Source organism: Rhyacophila brunnea, unplaced genomic scaffold (genome assembly GCF_057557595.1).
Source record: "Rhyacophila brunnea isolate RB1 unplaced genomic scaffold, BYU_Rbru_1.0 scaffold_12, whole genome shotgun sequence".
In the NCBI taxonomy this organism is placed as follows: Eukaryota; Metazoa; Arthropoda; class Insecta; order Trichoptera; family Rhyacophilidae; genus Rhyacophila; species Rhyacophila brunnea.
In genome coordinates, this window is record NW_028232774.1 from 7,223,227 (window position 1) to 7,243,787 (window position 20,561).

Consider the following 20,561-nt stretch of genomic DNA (forward strand, 5'->3'; position numbering starts at 1 on the left):
AGATACATAAGCAGCGCAGCAACAGTTTCTAAAATCTAAACTCCATATTAAACGAGAAGATTGTTTATGAAATCGATTTACTTTGTTTTTGTTTTTTTTCCAGAAATGTGCGACGCTCTTCAGAGTTCAACCGTCGAGTTTAAATGCTATAACCCATCATCTAGAAACACGGGTGGAGTAGTCGACTGTGACGGACCCGTTCTTTCTGGATCCGTAGCCACGCCAACATGCATAGACGGGTTACACTCCAATGAACGATTGCCAACTTTGGTTTGCAAAGATGGAACTTGGGACCAAAGTATTCCGAAATGCAGTAATTGTACGATAATCTTGCCTAGTTGATCTTCTGCATAATGTTTTTATTCTGTTTCTTGTATATGCATTTCAGTATGAATAGCATAATATCGCTGCCCGAAAGAAACAGTGGGATAATAATATGTAAATAATTACATGATAAAAAGAACTTTTTATATACATTGTTTTTAAATTTTCTGTTGAATCATATAAACTTGACTTGACTAGCTTAAACGATCAAAAAAATTTGTACTTGATAGAAATAATACTGAAATGTCATTTTGACACTCATATTGATTTCCATAGTAACGCAAGTATATATTAATAATTTCCTAGCAACTAATAATACTGGATTGGATTATGGATTTTTTCCGAAATAACTTTTCATACAAAACAGAATTAACTGAAAATGAAATTAATTCTACTTAAAGATGGCTAAAAGTATTAAAAAAATGCATTGGCATCGTGTTCTGATATATTCTAAAAGTTTCAAATGTCTAGCTAGTCGGGAAGTTAGTTAAAAATCGATTGCAAGATTTGTACTGGACAAACAGCTAAGAGCTAAGAAAAACGTTGTAATAATAAATTACTAGTTTCGAGATAATTGGACTATAATATTTGTATATTATACAAATGACATAGTAAACTATGTTTATTTTGTTTTTTTGCGGTTAATTACAATATATAATAATGGTAGGAACTTAAGATTTTTTTGTATAACATTATTAACAGTTGGTTGTCTTAGTTATCTCACTGTTGCTTTGAAGTTACAGGGCAATTTTAATAAACGCCACAGTGGATTTTTTTCTTATAAATGGTGTATTACAATTTTTAAAAAAATCCCATTGATTCATTATGCTGGTATAGCTTTCAGGATCAATTGGTATTCTTATCTCAAAATCAAGCCTTTTCATTTTATCTGTTGCTTCAGCGCATCTATTCTATACACAAGACTGCTATCGGCCGCTATCGAGGGTAGTTTTTCATATTTGTGTATCAAAGTAGTTAGTTGTAATTGTCACAATAAGTGCTAGGTTTTAACAGCACCTCTCTTGGCTGTGCTAAATTTTAGAGCGAGATAGAAAGCTTTGACTATTTAGATAGCTAACTTATTGTAACAATTATAATACCTCAATACAAACATGATAATATACCCTCGATAACTGCCGATAGCGGCTGACAGCTGTCTTGTGTATAGAATAGATGCGCAGGTAAGTATATATCTAATTTAATTAAACTATATTTTTATTCAATGAATAATTCACAATATTTAAAATGAAGCATTCATTTATTAATTATGTATAGTAATGAAATACCTTAGAAACATACCTTTTATTAATTTTACTTTTACGAGGCTAATTTGAAAATGTTGTTTTTTAACAATCTAAGTCGGCTCGCACATCAAAACACATCTCGTCATCAGCACAAAACGCACAAATAGAGTTCCGCAGATTGGTTGAATGCGACTTTTTAGTTTGAAAAACACATCTAGTGCTGCTATCAACAAATCGCATGCTTTTCAGGCTGCGAGTCAAAGACGTCAGAAGGCATACGGCCACCTACGAATTGGCCGGTTCTATACTAGCTCGCCGGTCGCCGCATCCAAATATATATACGTTTCAAGAGGTTACGTGCGACTGTCGCTAGGTAGATGTGCGCGGTCTTCATATGCAACATTGGATCGACGTTCCTAGAAGGTTTGATTTATGGCTGTGAGGAAGATAAGGCAAGTTTAGATATGAGAGCCGGCTTATACTTATTATTTTTCAACATACTCCCATTAGAGCTGTATTTGTGTGTGTGTCCGACGGTTTATATATTTTTCTATGACTGTCTAAAAATAGTTTTAGTCGAACTTTGCAAAATGCGGCGATGTGCCGAATTATTAAATTCGAGAACAGGAAGATGTTGCCCAGGGCCGACTACGAGGAATATTTTGGATGATAATCCAGTTTGAAGTCCACTTCAACGAATCTTGCCATTGCAACGGTCACCGATTTGTGAGATAGCACATCTGCTGGTGGAAAAGAACTTTTTTAGTAGTTATTTTGCCAATCCAGCCCAGCGGTGTTCAATTAAAATAATTACAAGATAAAAAGAACTTTTTATATACGAGGGTGGGTCAATAAGTCCTTAGAAAAGCCGACAGGTGGCGCGACTAATACTGCAAGCGGTTTGTTTTCATGCAGCGGCACTACCGATTCAGTATGCTGCGAAGTTTCAATCAGATTGGTCGGGTTGTTGTGTGTTTCTCGTACATTTAAAAAAAAAAATTGCTTGTGGAAAATGGAAAAATGGAAAATGGAGAAAATTGAGTTTAGAGTTGTTATTGAACATTTTAATATAAAAGGGTTAACAGCAAAGGAAATAAAAAATGAGTTGGATTTAGTTCACAGCATATCTGCTCCTTCACTTGCAACTATTTATAACTGGTTAAATGAATTTCAACGTGGTCGTACATCAACAAAGGATGAACCATGCTCAGGACGTCCTGTAGAGGTGACTACACCAGAAATGATCAATAAAATCCATGATATGGTGTTAAGTGACCGAAGATTAAAGTTGAGTGAGATAATTGAGGTTACAGGGATCTCAAAAGGTAGCGTCATTTCTATTTTACATGACAAATTGGGCATGAAAAATATTTCTGCAAGATGGGTGCCGCGTTTGCTCACAGTCGACAATAAACGCAGTAGGGTGGTGGCCTCTAAAGCCCTGTTGTCGCTCATGCAACGCAATCCGGATGAATTTTTTCGTCGCTTTGTGACTGTAGATGAAACATGGATACACCACTATACTCCCGAGACGAAAGAACAGTCAAAGCAGTGGATTGCGAAGGCAAACCATGTCCAAAGAAGGCGAAAACCGTAAAATCAGCTGGTAAGGTTATGGCTACTGTATTTTGGGATGCACGTGAAATTATTTTCGTTGACTATTTGGAAAAAGGAAAAACAATAACAGGGGATTATTATGCATCTTTATTGGACCAGCTAAAAAACAAAATTGAAGAAAAACGGCCTCATTTAAACAGGAAAAAAATCCTCTTTCATCAGGACAATGCCCGTGTTCACACATGTTTACGATCAATGGCTAAAATTGAAGAATTGAAGTTCGAATTGGTCGACCACCCACCGTATTCGCCAGATTTAGCCCCCCAGTGACTTTTTCCTTTTCCCAAACTTAAAAAAATGGCTAAGTGGACAACGTTTTTTTTCAAATGAAGAAGTCATCGATCGGACAAATGCTTATTTTGAGGACCTTCCGAAAACTTATTTTTCTGACGGTTTAAAAAAAATTGAGAAACGTCTAACCAAGTGTATTGAGCTCCAAGGAAATTATGTTGAGAAATAAAAAAAAAATACAAAAATAAAACCTGTTTTAATGCTTTTTTCTAAGGAATTATTGACCCACCCTCGTACAACGTTTTTAAATTTTCTGTTGAATCATATAAACTTGACTTGACTAGCTGAAACGATCAAAAAAAATTGTATTTGATAGAAATAATACCGAAATGTCATTTTGACACTCATTTTGATTTCCATAGTAACGCAAGTATATATTAATAATTTCCTAGCAACCAATAATAGTGGATTGGATTACGGATTTCTTCCGAAATAACTTTTCATACAAAACAGAATTAACTGAAAATGAATTTAATTCTACTTAAAGATGGCTAAAAGTATTAAAAAAATGCATTGGCATCTTGATATATTCTAAAAGTTTCAATTGTCTAGCTAGTCGGAAAGTTAATTAAAAATCGATTGCAAGATTTGTACCGGACAAATAAGAATACGACCTAATAAAAACATTGTAAAAATGGGTTAGCCTTATTAATTATTATAAATAGCTTCATCGTAATTATTATTTAAATGTTGCTGTTTTCACATCTATGATTTATCAGTAAAATCTTTTCGATCTCAGTATTATGAGATTGATTCAAATATTTGTAAAACTACCAAACTAACTTGTTGCTATCTAAAATCATTATGTATCATTTAGTTGTGAAAGGTGCGCCATGTATACCAGCCATGACCGTCGTTACACTGGTGCCCACTGTCGATGATCCCACAGTGATAAACGTACCCGCCTGTGTCCGAGTCGCTCGCTGCGGAGGATGCTGCAATCACAATCTCCTCTCCTGCCAACCGAAGACAATAAACATGATCAGTTTTCGAGTAAGATTGTCACTATGCCTAACATGTCATGAAATGAACTAGAGCACTGTTCTGGTTCGTGGAAATCCTAAAATTATTGCTCCGTCTCATGGAAAAAATAATTTGAATAGCAGGGGTAGATAGGATAAAATAACATAAATCTAACACACTTTTTATTATAAAATATACATAAAATTAGATAAGTAGCTATGTTAATATTTTCGGAAAATTATCGAGCGTTCTGGAGCGTTCGTAAAATTGTCTATTTCGAGCGGCGCTGTCAGAGTTCATTTCTTAATGATAATGATAGTTGATTTGTTTATAAATGAAAATAATGGAAACGTGCCAAAGTGATAACTGTTAAGAATAGAGTTTTTTACCACAGTGTACAACCCCTCCTGTCGTTGCAGATTTTAGTTGAAAACAATGGGATCCAAATTTACATACCTAGTAAAAAAGAATATTTATTCTGTCATCTGCAATTTAGTGTAAAAATTATTCATCGATTAATTTGACTTATTTATGACAAAACTTTATGTAGTGATGAGCAAACAATTGAATACCCTAATTTTTTTATTAGGAGGTATGTAATTAAACAAATGTTTTGTGTTGTTTTCAGGTTATACAAATGAAATTTAACCCTGGCTTGGCCAGGTCCAATCCACGAACAAGGCCAATAAATGTAACAGTTGAAGAGCACATCAAATGCAAATGTGATTGCGCCGTGATGAGTGATGTACGTAACTCAAAACTTGATATTATTTATGTAACGAGATGCGTCAGCACGCTTAGTATAATATTCAATCTGAATTTTTGACGCACGGTAAAAATTTAGTACATATTATTATGATTTCGTTAGAAAATTCAAAATTATTATTCTTCCACAATCTAAGACTTCGAGTTTAATTTCGACAGGGAGGTATTGAACTATTATTTTATAATTGATTTGTAAAAATATTGCCCACAGTGGCCGAACGGCTTAAAATGTTATGGGTCCCAGGTTTGAATCCTTGGTCTGACAATTACACATAATAATTTTCAATTTGTGTTTGAGTCAGAGTATGGTGACCTATTAGGTTAAGCCACTTAACATCAATTTCTCGTAAAAACAAAATTCTGTCAATATAACCTCCACTCCGTGGAGGCCCGTATGATCTTTTTCAGATCGGACATGATTGGCGATACCTCTTACCTAATAGAGGCACCTAACGGAAAAATACGAAGCTTGCAATTTGAGATATAAATAAAAAGGAAGGAGAAGTTATACCCATTGATGTTTTTTAAATTGAATTTAAAAAATATTAAAACTATGAATTGGTTAAAAAATCTCTTTATTACACTATAGAAAACTTAATAAATGAAATTTTAATATTAAATATGACCCTAAAATAATACGTAATAATAACATGGGATCCTTTAAACAAATTCACATTTTAAAACATTTTTTTAAAATTGTAAGTTTATTTTTGACATATTATAAAAATATTTTTCATTTTAATGTTTTCAGATACATATTTATTGATTAATATAGTTTAAATTGTAAATCATTCATTATTTTTTCAGGACTGCCCCATTCACAAAACATACGTTAAAAGTGAATGCAGATGCGCCTGTCCCAAACAAGATTTGGAAACGGAATGCCATATGATTGGACGACGTTGGGACTCTGATGCGTGTGAGTGCCGGTGTGACAACGTCAACAATTGCACCGCCGGCACAGGAACATTAATCGACGAGGAATCATGTTCCTGCAGACAGACGATAAACAGTTTAATTTTAATAGTCAGTGTCTTAATCACACATTGCATAAAGAAGTTACAGTGATTAACATTGAAATGCTGGGGTGTTTGTAAATTTACCACTGATGATATAAGATAATATTGATATAAGATAATATTATATATTATAAGAAATCAATCCATAAATGAGTTAAAGGATAAGGGTACCTACTCACCCGGACAGTGATAGATGTGAGTTCGAAACACACTTGGTCCAATATTTTTTCCTTAGATTTTTTTCTAATAAATCAATGTGATTATGAAAATTTTCAAAAAATAAATCCAGTAGTGAAAGAAAGTCAATTTTATTCATTCCTGCTTCATTATTGATCGAATATAACAGTTAGTTAACAAAATACTCCGTTTACACGTGCATGGATTTACTGTTGACAGTAAAGCGCAACCCACATTGAGGTGCATGTCACGGTGCTTGTCGCCTACTGTCACGGGCTGCCGCTACGGGAAAAATAAGTATCTAATGTTGTTGTTCTTGGTGTTTTTTTAAAATTTTATCAGACTGATGCTCCCATCCCGTAGCATATTTTGAACCTTTAATCGAACATTGTCAGTTGGCAAAATCTGCCGTAATCACTAAAACAACAATGAGGTCACTTCATGTTGAAGTGCACTGCATCGGCACCTGCATGACGTTTTGAACGTTTTTATCACAATCCACATGCCCACACTTTTCGAATGTCATGTCAAAATCACGTTTTTTTGTTTTTAGCAGTTGGCACTATGTATTTTCGATAAGAACGTTGTCTATTATCTATGGTCTGCAGGTTGGGTTCTATTATCTATGAATGTCAAGCCACATGTATTTTAACGTAAGCACATGTAGAAACTGTTAAAATTAATTGAAATTAGCATGAATAATTAATAATACTTCAATACATTATAGTAGGCACTCTTTATCAGTATCATTCTTCAGTGAATTTACGAGATGGTACACGTTCAAAATATTCTGCAAAATGACGAAACCATAGATTAAATTTTCGCTGCGATAGCGTGACAGTAGACGACATGTACCGTGACATGCACCTCAATGTGGGTTGCACTTAAGTATTATCGCGGCCATAATAAGAAAATGTATGGGTAAATATGTATTATCCTGCAGTTGCAAGCTTGCATGCATGAATCAAAAAAGTTTGGAAGCTTCTGAATTGTCATGCGACAGTTGGGATTTTTTTAATCTGCGCCTGCACAGTAGAACGATAGTGGCGAACCTGCCAGCAAAAAAACGAACTATACTCATTTTGAGGTTAACCGATTTTCACTACCTGTCAAATAATATTACCTATTAGTCTATGAATAGTACCATAAAATGACAACATCGCGTCTCGCTTACTCTTGAAGGATGAGATTGGAGGGACGGTTAGTACTTTTACGTCTAAACAGTTATTGTCACGATAGTTTAAAATAAGCACTATTGCTGCTAGTAACTCCATGCACGTGTACAGGCACTATAATATAAGTAATAATTTCATATAAAAGGATCTAAAATAAATATGTGTAGGGCATAACAAGGGCATATTGCGATGCAGTAGAATTGAATGTTAACTTAGGAATTTAAGAGATTTACAGTTGTGTATCAACGGCCCACGTGTGCCGCGTAGCTCAAAATGGATATTTTATGGTATTTTCAGAGCATGATCCTAGACATTCCTTAAACGTTGTAGATAATCTATTTATATAATTTTGAAGCCTTATTATCCTTTATATTTATTTTAAACATTTTATGACTGCATAAAGTATTTTTATTACATAAAATAGTATTCTTTTAAACCTCTCAATCTAATGTTTTAGAATATAGTCATATTTCAGTACGCCCATGTGCAGTGGTGTTAAGATTTTTTAGATTCATTATTTTTAAACGCATTTATAAAACCATTAGTAAAATTAATGTTAACATTATATAGTGAAATATTTACGATAAAAAATTATATTTTATAATCTCTGTGATCCCAAATTTGACAAGAATTAGGCATTTTATTATTCAAAAAATGGGCACGATTAACACATTTGAAGATAATTCTATAGATAATGATTATAAGCAATGTCTTTGACCATTCAAATGTGATAAACATCCTACGAATAATGATTGTTGTATAATAATTATTGACCTAAGGCTTTATTTTATGTGAATGCGCAACACCGTCTGTTCTATGCAGTGATCTGTAGCGTTAGTTTGCTTCTTGGGTAAGTATTTTGTTAATAGGTAGGTAGGTAGCTAGTAGACTGGTACCAAAGGTAGTATTTTTTTGAAATATGCCATTTCTATTGGCATTTCCCAGTGGTTAAGCTACAAAATACGGCTGTAGCCATACATTGACAAACGATAAATGATGTAGGGAGTAAGATCATGTTAACGCGCGTGTTTGAACATGTACCTAACCGAATTTTTTTTTCGGCTAGGTAAAATCGTCATAATTTAATAAGATACCCGTAACTTAATTGGAAAAGAATACTGGCGCGACTCCAGCAGGTACAGGTTCAAGTCCCGGCGGATGTCATATTTTTTTCTAGTGTGTATATGCATGAGATGTTTTCAATTTATGTATATTCAATATTTTTTACAATTAGTAAAAAACGCTATCGAAATTCATAGGAACCTGACAATATTAATAAATGAGGGACCATCACGTTTAAAAATGTCATAGTTTCCGGCATTTTTAGTAGAATGACCTCTGCAACGAGCCTGAAATGACGAGGAACACGTGGTGATAAGCAGCTGCGGCTCCTCTAATACCATGCAAGTGCTACGCACTGCCTGCATTTTTGAGGACATCGCTCAACTTTTCATTGTTATTCATATGTGTATCACTCACTTCGCGAAGTAGAACTTGTACCAGTATTATGAACAATACTCCGTTCATGAGCGCAAAGCGATTGCGATCCAAATAGATTTTCAGTTTGCACAGGATTACAATGAGGTCATTGTATACTTCTTAAACGGTGGTCCAATGTCCTGTAGTAGCATTTTGTGTAGCATTTTTTTACACACTTTATGATCGGCGCACGAAATTTAGGACTCTAGAAACAAAAACGTCAGTTTCTGTTTTATAACATTGTTGGCGAGTTAATTTTTAACAATTTAAGATTTAATGAATCGCCAACATTTTACGAAAATACAAACTGCCGCAATTATTTCTAAACCACTCAAATACATTCAATATAATAATAAAAAACACAATAGCACTACATGAGTAGTAGGTCGTAGCTGAATAATAAATAAGAACGATAATATAAGAGAAACATACTTTTAATGACATATAAATACATCAGAAATAAAACTGAGTTCGAATGACGTTGATTTACAATATAAATATTACCCACGTAATGTTAGTTCATTTTATAATTTCACGTAAATTAATAATATTATCAGATTTAAGAAATAAACATACTGCTATGCACTTTTAACAAAGTGAATTACCCAGACGTAATCCGTTTATATGACGGTTCATATTTGGCTGACGCATTGTTCGGAGCGTAAAGCCATAAACCATGACATTTATTTTTATTTATTGATATTAAATCATTCTACCTGTTCAAAAACTTTTTTAAGAAATAGAATAAATAAACAAAGACATATTTAATTTACCTACTGAGAAGTTCGACGTTTCAGTCATTTTACACTAAGATATTATCTTAGCTTATGGACACGGCAGCCTTCGGTGATTGAGGTAATCATGAAGAGACGCTTTACAACCTTTATGTGGCTAGGACACATGTTCCTGATGCTGCCAAAGAGTGTAAAACTTCGTACCCTTATGGCACAGCCTCAAGGGTTCCGTTGCAATGGCCGGCCCTCCCTCACCCTCCAGCGGTGCTACAAAAGCAACCTACGTGCTGCAGGTCTGACATGGCGGGAGGCGCAAGAGTTGGGAAGTGTCGCGAACTTGTGCTTGCCCTATGCTCAAATGCTGGGTATAGAAGGTAAACCATTGCGCACTATCAGAAAATGCTATTCTGCAGACCACCGGCCGCCACTGGTGATAAGTATAAGTAATAAGGTGATAGTATTCCCTTTGGAAGGAACAATGGATGACAATAATTATATAAAAAACACACACAAAAACTCTTATTTTATATACAATACAGTACAATACTAATTGTATTGCATAAAACAAATTAAAAACAAAGACATTCATGATGGAAGTTCAAGGTAGATAAATAAAATTAAAACAAAACAATTTTTGATCACAGAATAACTTTGAACTTATATGAAAGTTATTATTTTTAAAATTAAAATTTGCTTAAAATAAACAACAAATCATCAATTTTTGGTACTGTAATAGCTAATTGAGTACATTATTGAATTGTTACATAGCTAAAATTACTCGATGTGTATTATTATCAACCCCTTCTATATTTCTTTGCTATGGAGCTTAGAGAGAATGTTTAACATTTTTGTTAACTAAATTTCACTACCGCATGCAGTACAATACATATTAAAACTTTCACCTTTGTCCGCAAATTTCGAATGTTTCTATCAATTAAGGGGTGTGTACACACTCAAACAGCCCTTGGCGACTCCACTGATAATGATCATTCCAATGCGAAGTATCCGGCACTTTTAATCATCGCTGCGAAGTTCTGTCATTTCAATATCTCTTGTTGAAGTTGGTCCAAAGTTACATCTCTTTGGCAAGAATCGTCTCATTGGTGGAGAGATCAGCTTAGGGTTCAGTGTTTTCAAATCATTTGGCCCCGTTAACACACTCACTATCATGCCAACGACGAAGGAAACAACGAAACCGACTGTATGGTAAATCATAAACGAGAGCTTGTATAATGGGAATACATCATATCTGTAAATAAAAGAAATTATATTTGAAATTAAACCCGTACAAATATTATTTTTAGCAAGCAACTTGACTCTTTGTTCACTCTTACATGTAAATTAATTATTTTAAGTTTTTCAATCAAGAATTAGTAAAACGAAACTGTACATTTGAAAGACGGTCATGTTCTGATGTAAACGTTTGGTTTGTAACTTAGCTGTAATAAACTCAGATGTAAATTGAAATAATATGTATAACAATAATACATTATTAATACAAATGTACACATGTGAAATAGAATGCATATAATATATGGGTATGTCGGTACATAGTTACTGATTTTATTAATGAACAGTGACTGTTATAAAATACATAAAGCAAAAATTTATGTCTTATCAGTAAAATACTGAAAATGAACAATAAAATTCAACTTCAAATCTAATAAATATCTGTCAAAGTGTGCACTTTTTTGGACTCTTTGCCACTGCAAAATACTATATCAGTGATTTACAACATTTATATAGTTACGGACTGGTGAATATAGAAGAAATATTTCGCTGACCGTTAACAATAATACTATTATAACAGATAATGTGGCATAAAAATTCTATAGTTAATTGAAATAATCAGAAACCGATCAATAAATTTAATAAATTGTTAATAATAGATCTTCTGGAATTTTGGAAAATCAATACCTATATGTATATATATATATTTTAAAATTGCGAAATTTGCTGCTACCCAAATCTTTGATAGAATATTTGATAACCTTATAATAACCTGATAACTTCAGTGTTGCCCCAGAAAGACAAAGCGCTGCATAATGCATTGGCATCCATTCAGTTAAGGCCGGTTCATATTAGTCAAATGGTGAGTAATATAGTAACTAAACATGTATGAACAGACAATTAATTTAGTCGGGTAATTTAGTAAAATCATTTAGTTGAGTCAACCCATCTTGTTCTAATTTTTCAGTCGAGTAGCGACCTGCACCACCTCTCACATACTAAACAAGCCACGAGATAAGTCTGAACACGTTATCTTTAATCAAGTTGACAAGTTCATTAGTTTTCATAGAAATGACGTTCCATTAGAGCAAAGATACTACCCATAAATTTGTTTCGGAATATTTAAACCATGAGTGCCTTTGTTGCAAATTTCTTCCTCCAATTCTTCTGATATAGCCATTACAAATGAAGTTATTAACTTATTTATTTTTGCTTTGTTACGTTGTGCTCTGTTCATTTTGATACATCACTCGCTAATGTACTGTGTTCGGACACTTTTCAGTTATTAAATTATTTAGTGGTACCGGATAGTCCCAGAAGTACCCGACCTGACGTATAGATGGCAGTTTTTGTTTGAATACAATGACCATGCTAGAAAGTACCAACCTTATAAAGCTTAAGTTTGAAGTTTGACGATGCTACGTAGTTCAGTAATTGTTTGTCAGCCATCAACAGTGAACGCTCTCAGCGAATTTGTAAACATGGAAAAAATTGGTCATCGTTATGTGATACAATACTTTCATTTGAAAGGTTTCAGTCCAACTAATAGAAAAACGGCTCTAGATTCTACTCTGGGGGTGTCTGCTACTTTCTTTACAACAGTAACATATTAGGTGGCCGAGTTTAAACGAGGCCAGACGAGCTGCTAAGACGAACTTCGCAATGGTTAACCAAATGAGGTGACTACGCCAGAATTGGTGACGAATATCCACAAAATGGTATTGGATGAACGTCGACTGAAATTGCGTAAGTTAGCAGACATGGTAGGCATTTCAAAAAGTGCTGTACATCACATATTGACTGAAAATTTGGAGATGAGAAAGCTGTGCGCAAGGTGGGTGCCGCGATTACTCACTATGGAACAAAAACAGCATCGTGAGGATGTTTCAATAGAGTGTTTGGCAAAGTTTCACATTAATAAAGCAGAGTTTTTGCATCTATTCATAACGATGGATGAAACATGGGTCCATCACTTCACACCTGAGACGAAGTAACAGTCAAAACAATGGACTGAAAGGGGAGAATCGGCTCCAAAGAAGGCGAAGACAGTTCCATCTGCAGGCAAGGTCATGGCGTCAGTTTTTTGGGATGCTCGTGGGTTAATTTTCATTGATTATCTTCAGATAGAAAAATCAATCATTGGCGTGTATTATGCACAACATATTGCAGCGTTTGAGTGATGAAATCAAGAAAAAACAACCGCATTTGGCGAAAAAGAAAGTTTCGTTTCTTCATGACAATGTACCAGTTCACACATCAGTTATCGCGATAGCCAAAATCAATGAGTTAAAATTCGAATTGCTTCCTCACGCACCCTATTTGCCAGATTTAGCCCCCTCGGATTATTTTCTGTTTCCAAACTTGAAAAAATGGCTCGGTGGTAAAAGATTTTCCAACAATGAAGAAGAGGTGGAGTCTGCGGTTGATGGCTATTTTGAGGATTCTCGACGATTCTCACTATAAACAGAGTAACAAAGCTATTGAACATCATTGGAAAAAGTGTATCGACCCAAAAGGAGTCTAGGTAGAGAAATAAAGATATTTTTTCCCAAATTTTTTGTGTTTTTTTTGTTAGGTCGGGTACTTCTGGGACTACCCTCGTAAATATATCATTCGCCACTCGACTAATCTGAACCGGCTTTCATTCTGTTTCGTTTTAATAACAAACATGGCCGAAAAAGACAGGAAGTTGAAAATTTGGACGATAATTTAATGGTTTTGTAACTTGGAGAATGTTAAACTTTTTCTTTTTAAATCTTGGATCGGCAGAAAATATCTGCAGACCGGCAGTTGAGAAACACTGTGCTAGATATTATAATAAAGATGCAACGTGTTACAAGAAACTATTTTCTAAGAGAATAAAGTTAGTACCTGTCATCGTCAGCCGTTACCGTAGCACCAATAACTATCCAAGTCAAGACACCAGCCGCTGCCAATGCTCCAGAAATTACACCCTTAGTATTAGCCCACGGCGTCAGAGTTCCCATCATAAATATTGAAAATACAGGAGCGCCAATTATGCTGCTTACTTTGTAGCTTACCTACAATTTTATACAATCAAACAGATAAACACGAGGAACTGAATTTTGTAGGCGAGTTGAGGATTAAGGAAATACAAGTGCATTGGTGTCCAAGATGATTAAATTTGTGTCCGGAAATTTATATGTGTGCAGTTTGCCTTCACCGTGAATCAGAAATAAATGGTCGTATATAGCCCACGGTGGCCGCGCGGCATAAGCGTTGGACTACAAAGCCGTGGGTCCCAGGTTCGAATTCTGGGTCTGGCAAGTACAAAAATTATTTTTCAATTTGTGTGTGTCAGGGTATGGACCTAATAGGTTGAGCAAGTGGCTGACATCCATTTCTCGTAAAAAACAAAATCTGTCAATACAAACCTCCACTCTGTGGAGGCCCATATGATCCTATCAGGATCGGACATGGTCGGAATATTAAAGACCGTCCAACCTCTTTGGGTCGTATAGTACTGAGATAAAATTCATGTTTAAATTCATGCCTTAAATTTTCTTGTCGGCTTACAGGAAGCCAGTGGCAAACAAATTTTGAAAATAGCCGATATACTGGATTATTTGTTAGGCTAAGTTAGGTTAGGATCTAATAAAATTGGAACATTATTGTGTTCAATGCTTCACGAACAACGCGTATTTTTTTCATCTCGGTGCTATAGAGATGACCGTATAGTATTTGATCATCTTTTCCGATAAGAAGGTTCACGGCGAACTGTGGTACGGTGAAATGTTATACGTACAATTTACATGTAATCGACTAAATTCATTTAAAAGTTTAATATGACGGTCCAAACAATTCAGGGCTTTATATCCAAGTAATATTTTACTGACACTGTCACTGAATGGTTCGGGGTCACGACCGGAGTCAGACAGGGTTGTGTCCTTGCACCGTTTCTCTTTATCATTCTCTTTGACTTCATACTACGGAAGTCAATACCACCCGACCGAGGCATACCTGTTACCCCCACGGTGAAGCTATGCGACCTGGAATACGCCGATGATGCTGTCCTATTCGACAACTCAATCGAGGGCATTCAAGAGACAATCGACAGGTTGCATAACAACTCCTCTCGCGTTGGTTTGAAAATCAACGCGAAGAAAACCAACGTCTTGTGCAATAGCACCTGTCCTGATCCAGATGATGGCATTTTGCAGAAAGAGCTCGCTATCCGAATGGGAATGGCTGGAGCAACATTCAACTCGATGCGAAATGTCTGGGACTCACGATTGTACTCGGTCAAAACCAAATGCCGCCTATTCGACGCTTGCATTCTGACAGTGCTGCTTTACGGTAGCGAATCATGGCACCTTACGAAGGCTCAGAGCAACCGTATACTGAGCTTCGAAAACAGATGTTTGCGACGAATACTGGGTGTGCGGTGGTATGACTTTAGGAGCAACGAGGAGATAAGAGAACGTACCAAGCAGCCTCTCATCACGCTGAAAGTGAAGAGGCGACGTTGGACCTGGCTCGGCCACGTGCTGCGGATGCCAGAAGAGAACTTTAACCTGGCTTGCCTGTTCTTCAAGCCGACCGGATTCCGGCGTCCTGGAAGGCCGCTAAATACAATCTACAGAGTGTATACGGCGGAGCTACGGGATGCTGGTTTGACCTGGAACGAAGCAAGAAGACTGGCGAGCGACAGGGATTCTTGGAGGCGCCGCGTGGTGTCCATATGCTCCAGTTAAGGGGCGGATATGGGCAAAGAAGAAGAAGAAGAATATTTTACACACAATACAATAATTATTATCTATTTTTAGTTCCTAACTTGAAACTGGATAAAACACAAATTGTATGGAGGCGGCACGGCACGCTGGTATATATTCACTCAGTGACAAGGAACACCAAAATTTTAACATTATTTTGTATCATAATAACCGCACTACAGTAGCAAAGAGTGGAGATAGTCTGCGATGTTCCCGGCCATGTCCGATCCTAATAAGTTCATATGGGAGGGAGTGGAGGTTTTGTATTGACAGGTTTTGTTTATACGAGAAATGGATGTTAGCCACTTGCTCAACCTATTAGGTCCATACATATGACTCGTACACAAATTGAAAAGCGTCGGCCTATAACGTCGTGGGTCCTAGGTTCAAATCCTAGGTCTGACTGTGATGATCTGATATAAATAGTGCACACCAAATTTTATCAGTCATACATGTATTTATTGAACTAAGAATACAAATTGCAGATGGTATTGGTTAGTTTTTCATTTAACAAAGAATACAAATTGCATTAAATTCGATTAAATCCTACTTAAACCAAACCATTTTTTTTCGACCATGTCCGATCCTGATAGGATCATATGGGCCTCCACAGAGTGGAGGTTTGTATTGACAGATTTTGTTTTTTACGAGAAATGGATGCCAGCCACTTGCTCAACCTATTAGGTCCATACCCTGACACACACAAATTGAAAAACAATATGTGTACTTGCCAGACCCAGGATTCGAACCTGGGACCCACGGCTTTGTAGTCCAACGCTTATGCCACGCGGCCACCGTGGGTGACAAACCATGATAGATAAAAAATATTCTTTTATCTAAAATTATGTATGATTTAACTACATAATTTTTGATATTTTATAGATACTTACATGAATATTTTTTTTATCTTAAATCTATTGTGGTTTTTTAACTAGGCAAGGGTTAATTGAATTTTAAAAATTAACCAATACCATCGATAATTTGTATTCTTAATTTAATTTAAACAAATACGTATGATAGACAATGTTTAGTGTGCACAGAATAAATAAAAAAATGAATAAACAGGAATACGTACTGCTAGAATCGTCCCCATTTTCTCAATCAGTGGTACAGTGGTGACCGCAAAAATTCCCATCACCACGACTAACATCTTCATAATCAGATTAGCTTTAGTTTCACTTATTTCACTTCTTTTGATATAGTCCTCGTAAATAAGCCCCGATATACTGTTGAGAGCAGCTGAAAGAGAACTAAAACCCATTTAAGATACACATACTGGGTATTAAATGATTATTAAACGTTTACCTCGAAAAATATAATTACGAGAATTAAACATACAATATGGAGGGAACTAAGCCAAAACAGGTCAGTCGAGATTGGATTCATGGTGGTCACAGAACAGATTAATAAATAGAAATGTAAAAGCCATCACCGTGGACAAATATTTTTAAACAGGGAGTTTTATGGCGGCCAAGCTGTAAAACCCAAATATTACAAAGTGTGCCGACGGCAGTCAATATTGGATGCACGTTACATATACATTGGATAAATTATCATTATACAGACGTAACCACAGAACAGATAATAAATAGAATACCGATAGGCTATATACAATACGCCGCATGCTGAAGCAGGCTTTTGAATGTGCGAGTGTCCTACAAAAATTAAGCACGCATTATGCACGTAAATGCGTTAAACCGAGAGCAGTTTTCAGTATTCGACGTAAAACGTATTCTTGACACGTGTGTAAGTTTAACACGGATTCTTCCTTACTCGAGTCGGTTACCTGCTATCGCCTTACCCGTTATGTATTTCAGTTCCCACTATTTCTGAGTTCCCTGGACGTAACTATTGAAAATAAGATATTCTAACACGTGTTTAAGATTATCCTATTTTTTTCCACATTCGAGATCAGTTGCCTGTTATACCACATCCAGCAGGGTTCTTAATTAGTCCCATTACTTTTGTGTTCCCTTTATATGTTGTTACCTTAAAGCCGCACTGAAGACACTTGTAACAAAGAGTCCTGGTAACATTGGAATATAACCCATCATATCCAAAACGAAATATGGGAACAATTGATCTGGCCTCGATACAACCTAAAAAATTAATTCAAATGAAAAATGTTATTATAATAATACACTATCTCTCACATAGAACACAGAAAACTGTATTAGTCTTTATATTTTTTTGAGTGAATGAAATTTTATTTAAAAACTTGCATTTCTCTGTAGTGGACAAAGTGTGCTGACAAAATAGTTGTAGTTTTTATTCACAGATGACACAGATAATTTTTGATTTGAAAAGTAATATGTACATTAAAGATTTGTCATTGGAGGGTAAAGGGATACACAATATCCATGTACTCACATAGAAAATAGATTCAAATACTTGGTAGACTATGACAACTTTAACATGAAGTATGGTGATGCGCTTGTATTGCGAGCTATTAATTCTCCTAAACCACCCACCTTCTAGTTATAGTTGCCACAGCTTAGTAAATGATTTAACAGGTTAAAATAATTTTATAAGCATTCTTAAGATTTGTGTTTATTTATTTATTTTTTCTTTGCAAAAATGGTGTCAAAAATTCAGTACGTATTTATTTAATAAATCTATATAGAAAAATTATAATATAATTACCCTTTTTTCAATGGGATCATTATCATGATATACTGCAAAGAGAAGTACTCCTCCATAGACGCTTAGAGTTGTGAAGAAAACTATTCCAGCATAGCAAATGAATAATGTCCTGAAAATTTTATAATAATATGTATTATCTTGAACCACAATGATTAAAAACCTCTCCAGTTAGCTCATTAAAGTTAATTGAAGTATTGTGTACTACAGTTGTTCACAGAGACACCTCAGATCAATCATTTATAATATATTTAACCATTACGATAGACTTAAGTTTTGTACTATTCCATTTGAGTCGTTTTTTGCGACCCGGGTTTCGCCTTTCGGCATCTTCAGGCACTGTGTGCACTCACCAAAAGGTAAATACACACTGACGACGAATACAGTTAATTCTAGCTTATATAATAAATTAATGCAATAAAGTAGGTAAAAACTTTATCACCTACCTATTAAGTTAGGATCACAATAAAAAATATAACAAACAAATTATGAATAGTGTTTGTAAAAAAACTCCTACCTTATCACTCGATAAGCGTATAAATCGTTAAAACCTAATAATTGATCATTAGTAGGTACTTAATTATAATCAATAAAAATACTACACTCAAGAGGTGTAAAATCGTCAATTCCGGAAACAATGGCAACGTATTTAAATTTAAAATAAAATACATTTATCATGGCAAATATAAAACGCAAAATTTTACAATTTCTCCAAAACTCAAAAGTCCAATGGAAAGTTTACCTATAATCATTGGCGGCTCTTTGCTAGATAATATGGGAGGTCAGTTTTAAATAATTTTATATTATTTTAATTTGCCTTTTCGTTGTACACTTAAAAAAGACGTATAGCAAACTGGCTTTTTAAACATTATAAAAGAAGTGCTATAAATTGTTAGATAGTTAGATAGAAAAGATAGGTACCTACGTACCCTTCAAAAAAATGTATATTTTCACATCAAACAATCAAAAATATTTAATAAAAACTCCGTAGCTTTTTAGCTTCATTTTTCATTAAACTGTCACTATCAGAAAAAGTGTTGTGTACTGTTATGAAATGGCGGGATCATTTATATATAAACACTTTTTATATTTCCACTGATTTTATTAGAAGGTTACTTTTATGATTGATACCTATAGCAGATTACATTTTAAAGGGTAACATTTATACAATGGTTTAACTGTTTAACACAATGAATGCAGTCGATGCGTTTTAGTCAAAGGTTGTATTTAAACTAAACTAAAAAGCTATTTTTGGTAGAGTACTATAATATTACAAAACAAACAATGACATTGCATATGAAACTTTCAGACAACAATAGGAAGTTTGAAATAATAAAAATATAAAAAGGTTAACCAGATAAAAATAATACGGTTGAAACAATTGGTAGGTAAAACAAAACATGCTCAATGAAATCGCATGTTTGGTAGGTAAAACAAAACATGCTCGATGAAATCGCGAGGCAATAATAATTAATAACAGAACAACGTTTTATACCTGTTTCCTTTAACACACTGAAAAATGTATTGTTATCTCTTTCTCGGACAATGACGAAAATCTTGCCTATGCTGCATAAAAACAAATTAAAAAAAAGACTGGCAAAATGTGTGCTTTCTCCGTTTCACATATGGAAAATGAGAGAGAAAGAGAAATATTAGAAATATTTTATCCCGGCGTATTCCAAAATGACCCAAAGTATAGCGACCAAGCGGATTCTGTTTGTTTGAATTTTATACACACAGTTCGTCCGTCCGTGTGCGTCTCGCCTTGACGTGTTAGCTGATAATTATTATAATACATTGTACCTACATCTTAGACTATAACCTACATAGATTGTAAGATGTTTATTTTTGGAGGGTCATTGACCAAATGACCTAATAGACCAGCCGCCATTGCCTATAATGAAATGTTAAATATTAATAACATTAAAGATACAATTGAGCGTAGTTATGCACAAAGCAGCCAAGCCACAATTTTGAAAAAAATGAGTTATTGTGATTTCCATAATCTCACACGTTTGTTTTACGTTCTGTACAAATCAGCCAAGCTGTTGTCATACAATCATCTCATATTAATGCGTTTTAAAGATTTTGCAAATCGCAGAATATGACATTTTCGATTTGCATAAAGCAACCAAGCTGATGTCATACAAAAATGTCATATAAATGCGTT

At 34.8% G+C, this 20,561-nt stretch overlaps 2 protein-coding genes across 15 annotated transcripts in view; one reads left to right on the forward strand and one right to left on the reverse strand.

Annotated features, from left to right (window-relative positions):
• The window catches only part of LOC147077723 (uncharacterized), a 42,767-nt gene extending 36,359 nt beyond the window's left edge, over positions 1-6,408 (forward strand). For all 3 annotated transcript variants that reach the window (XM_085960713.1, XM_085960714.1, XM_085960715.1), the window contains 4 exons: positions 104-319; positions 4,294-4,469; positions 5,068-5,184; positions 6,012-6,408. In XM_085960713.1, coding sequence (XP_085816839.1) covers positions 104-319; positions 4,294-4,469; positions 5,068-5,184; positions 6,012-6,272 — 770 coding nt within the window. In that variant the 3' untranslated portion in view covers positions 6,273-6,408. The remainder of the gene's footprint in view (positions 1-103; positions 320-4,293; positions 4,470-5,067; positions 5,185-6,011) is intronic.
• A 2,343-nt stretch (positions 6,409-8,751) lies between these two features.
• LOC147077724 (sodium-coupled monocarboxylate transporter 2-like) overlaps positions 8,752-20,561 on the reverse strand; it is a 50,492-nt gene continuing 38,682 nt past the window's right edge. For 8 of the 12 annotated variants that reach the window (XM_085960718.1, XM_085960722.1, XM_085960717.1 and 5 more), the window contains 5 exons: positions 18,395-18,503; positions 17,741-17,850; positions 16,827-17,001; positions 13,890-14,059; positions 8,752-11,037 (listed from right to left, as the gene is read on the reverse strand). In XM_085960718.1, coding sequence (XP_085816844.1) covers positions 10,803-11,037; positions 13,890-14,059; positions 16,827-17,001; positions 17,741-17,850; positions 18,395-18,503 — 799 coding nt within the window. In that variant the 3' untranslated portion in view covers positions 8,752-10,802. Of the gene's footprint in view, positions 11,038-12,404; positions 13,476-13,889; positions 14,060-16,826; positions 17,002-17,740; positions 17,851-18,394; positions 18,504-20,561 lie in introns of all 12 variants that reach the window. The other 4 variants (XR_015072229.1, XR_015072228.1, XR_015072231.1 and 1 more) reach the window with 3 other exon arrangements.